The sequence below is a fragment of the Penaeus monodon genome, chromosome 13 (assembly GCF_015228065.2).
Source record: "Penaeus monodon isolate SGIC_2016 chromosome 13, NSTDA_Pmon_1, whole genome shotgun sequence".
Classification (NCBI taxonomy): domain Eukaryota; kingdom Metazoa; phylum Arthropoda; class Malacostraca; order Decapoda; family Penaeidae; genus Penaeus; species Penaeus monodon.
In genome coordinates, this window is record NC_051398.1 from 50,201,641 (window position 1) to 50,204,140 (window position 2,500).

Here is a 2,500-nt window from a genome sequence, read left to right on the forward strand (position 1 = left end):
TTGCTCTCATTTAGGATGAAAATTTCAGGCAGCCAAAATATCTCAATTATTGAGAAATCATATACCGTCATTCTACAGATGAAACCCAATTTACATTCAATATATCCACAGTCATTATCAAAATGAAAATACGTTGCATACTAACATTGCCCAAATAACAACAGAACCTCCACACTATCATTGCTACCGATGAACAGCACCGGGACCATGAAACAAAATCTTCGTGCGATATTTATTCTTGGAAAAATATATAATCTTTTCGAGCATCAAAAATATACATATTATAAGGTGATCCTCTCAGGATTTCGGGAAAGGAGGCGTCGATCTCGCTCAGGACTCAGAAGGGGGCGCCGTAGGAGGCCGAGGGGGCGCTGGGGACGCCGTTGGTGCTGGAAAGCAGGGGGGAGGCGCCGTTGCCATTGCCGTTGCCATGCGGAGCGCTTCTTCCATTGCCGTTGAGCTTGCCATTACCACCATTGCCGTTTCCATTAACACCATTTCCATTACCATTTGCACCATTACCGTTGCCATTGTATCCGTTTCCATTGCCGTTGCCATTACCATTTACGCCATTGCCATTGTATCCGTTTCCATTGCCATTCAGGCCGCTTCTTCCGTTTCCGTTGCCATTAACACCATTGCCATTGTATCCGTTTCCATTACCATTTCCATTGCCGTTGAGTTTACCATTAACACTATTGCCATTTCCATTACCATTTACACCATTGCCATTACCATTATACCCGATTCCATTGCCATTCAGGGCGCTTCTTCCATTGCCATTACACCGTTGCCATTAACACCATTACCGTTGCCATTACCATTTACACCATTGCCATTGAGTGAGCTTCTTCCGATGCCGTTGCCATTACCATTCCATTGACACCGTTCGCTCCGTTGCCATTAGAAGCATAGCCATTCCTACCATTGCCATTGGAGATTCCGTTGCCGTTGCCATTAGCACCGACGCCGTTGCCGTTTGAGCGATATCCGTTTCCATTGGTGGCTCCGTTGCCATTGGAAGCGTATCCATTAGCTCCGTTCCTTCCGTTTCCGTTGGCTCCGTTGCCATTGGATCCATATCCGTTTCCGTTGAGGATGCCGTTAGTGGCGGCAGCGTAGCCATAACCGGCGTCGGGAACGACTCCGATGAGTTCGTTGACGGAGTAGAAGCTCTCAGCTTGAGAACAGTCCACGTTGAACCACCAGTCACATACCAGGTACTGCTGGTTGAAGATGGTACCGTTGGGGCACAGGAACGAGTCCTGTTGGCGCCTGAGGGCACGGTCCTGGCAGATATGGAACACTTGGCAGCCGGCTTCAGGCGCAGTGTCGGCGTAATAACCTTGCACCGCCTGGGCATCGCACGAGAAGCCGGTGTCGGGCACGGAAGCCAAGATGGGGTAGTCCTCGCCGGGGACGCCGCCCCCTGGAATGTTCTCGCTCAACGCGACAATCTCAGGGTCTACTCCGTAAGCGCCATTTGGCAGTCCATAGGTGTTGCTTGGTGCAGAGTAACCATTGCTTGGGGCCCCAAAACCGTTGTTTGAGGCTCCGTTCAGAGCTCCAAAACCGTTTGAGAATCCTCCGTTCGGGGCTCCATAGGAGGTGGATGGCAATACCTCGGCCGATGCAAAGGCCACCAAACCTGAAAGAGAGACTGAATTTTAAAATCCCCATGGATTGTGCAGCAGTTAATCTCCAAATAACCACAATTCAGTGATCGCTTTTGGTTCATCAGAAAACTAACCAAACAAGATGGCTATTCTCATGGTTACTCCTCAGAACAATATCTGGAAGACGAGCAAAAGTTTGAGAATATTTCCAGAGACGAGGAGGGGAAAACGATAGAGAAATCTGTCTGCATTTGGGCTTTATACCCTGGATCTCCTGTAGCTCCGCCCACTGCCCCACTCTCTCTTTACCCTGTTTTATATCGTAATTTCTATTGCTACATGTTCTATTGCTATTGTTGTTATTACTGTGGATATTGTTCTTGTATATGTCATTATCTTTATTATTGTTGATGATATTATCATTATCACCATCATAATTATTGCCACTAATAAATCAGTACTACTATTACCATTACCATTATTATTATTATTATCATTATCATCGTCATCATTACTATCATTATTTGTTATCATTACTAATATGATTATTGTTATTATTATTATTACTATTAGTAGTAATACCCTTTTCATTATCCTTATTACTGTAATTATTATTAGTGTTGTTGTTATTATCATTATCATTAATAATATTATTATTGATATAGTCGTCCTTATTATTAATTTTTTTTTTTCAATATCATTCATATTATTACTATTCTTCATATTGTTATTATTATCATTATTACTATCACTTCTACTTTTATTACTGTGTTTGATGGTTATGCTTTGCTGATTTTTTATCAGCTTGATAGTAACTGTTTGCTTTTCACTGTCTTCACTACTACTACATAACTACTTCCTTTGAAAGATATTATATATATATA

The 2,500-nt window shown here is 43.0% G+C and overlaps 1 protein-coding gene across 1 annotated transcript; it reads right to left on the reverse strand.

Moving 5' to 3' along the window:
- Window positions 1-792: 792 nt before the first annotated feature.
- LOC119580502 (trihydrophobin-like) lies at window positions 793-1,838 on the reverse strand. The gene is made up of 2 exons (XM_037928649.1): window positions 1,751-1,838; window positions 793-1,648 (listed from the first exon to the last, which is right to left on the reverse strand). Exons 1-2 carry the CDS (start codon window positions 1,770-1,772, stop codon window positions 825-827), a joined length of 846 nt encoding a protein of 281 aa, XP_037784577.1. The 5' UTR covers window positions 1,773-1,838; the 3' UTR covers window positions 793-824.
- Between the last annotated feature and the right edge of the window lie 662 nt (window positions 1,839-2,500).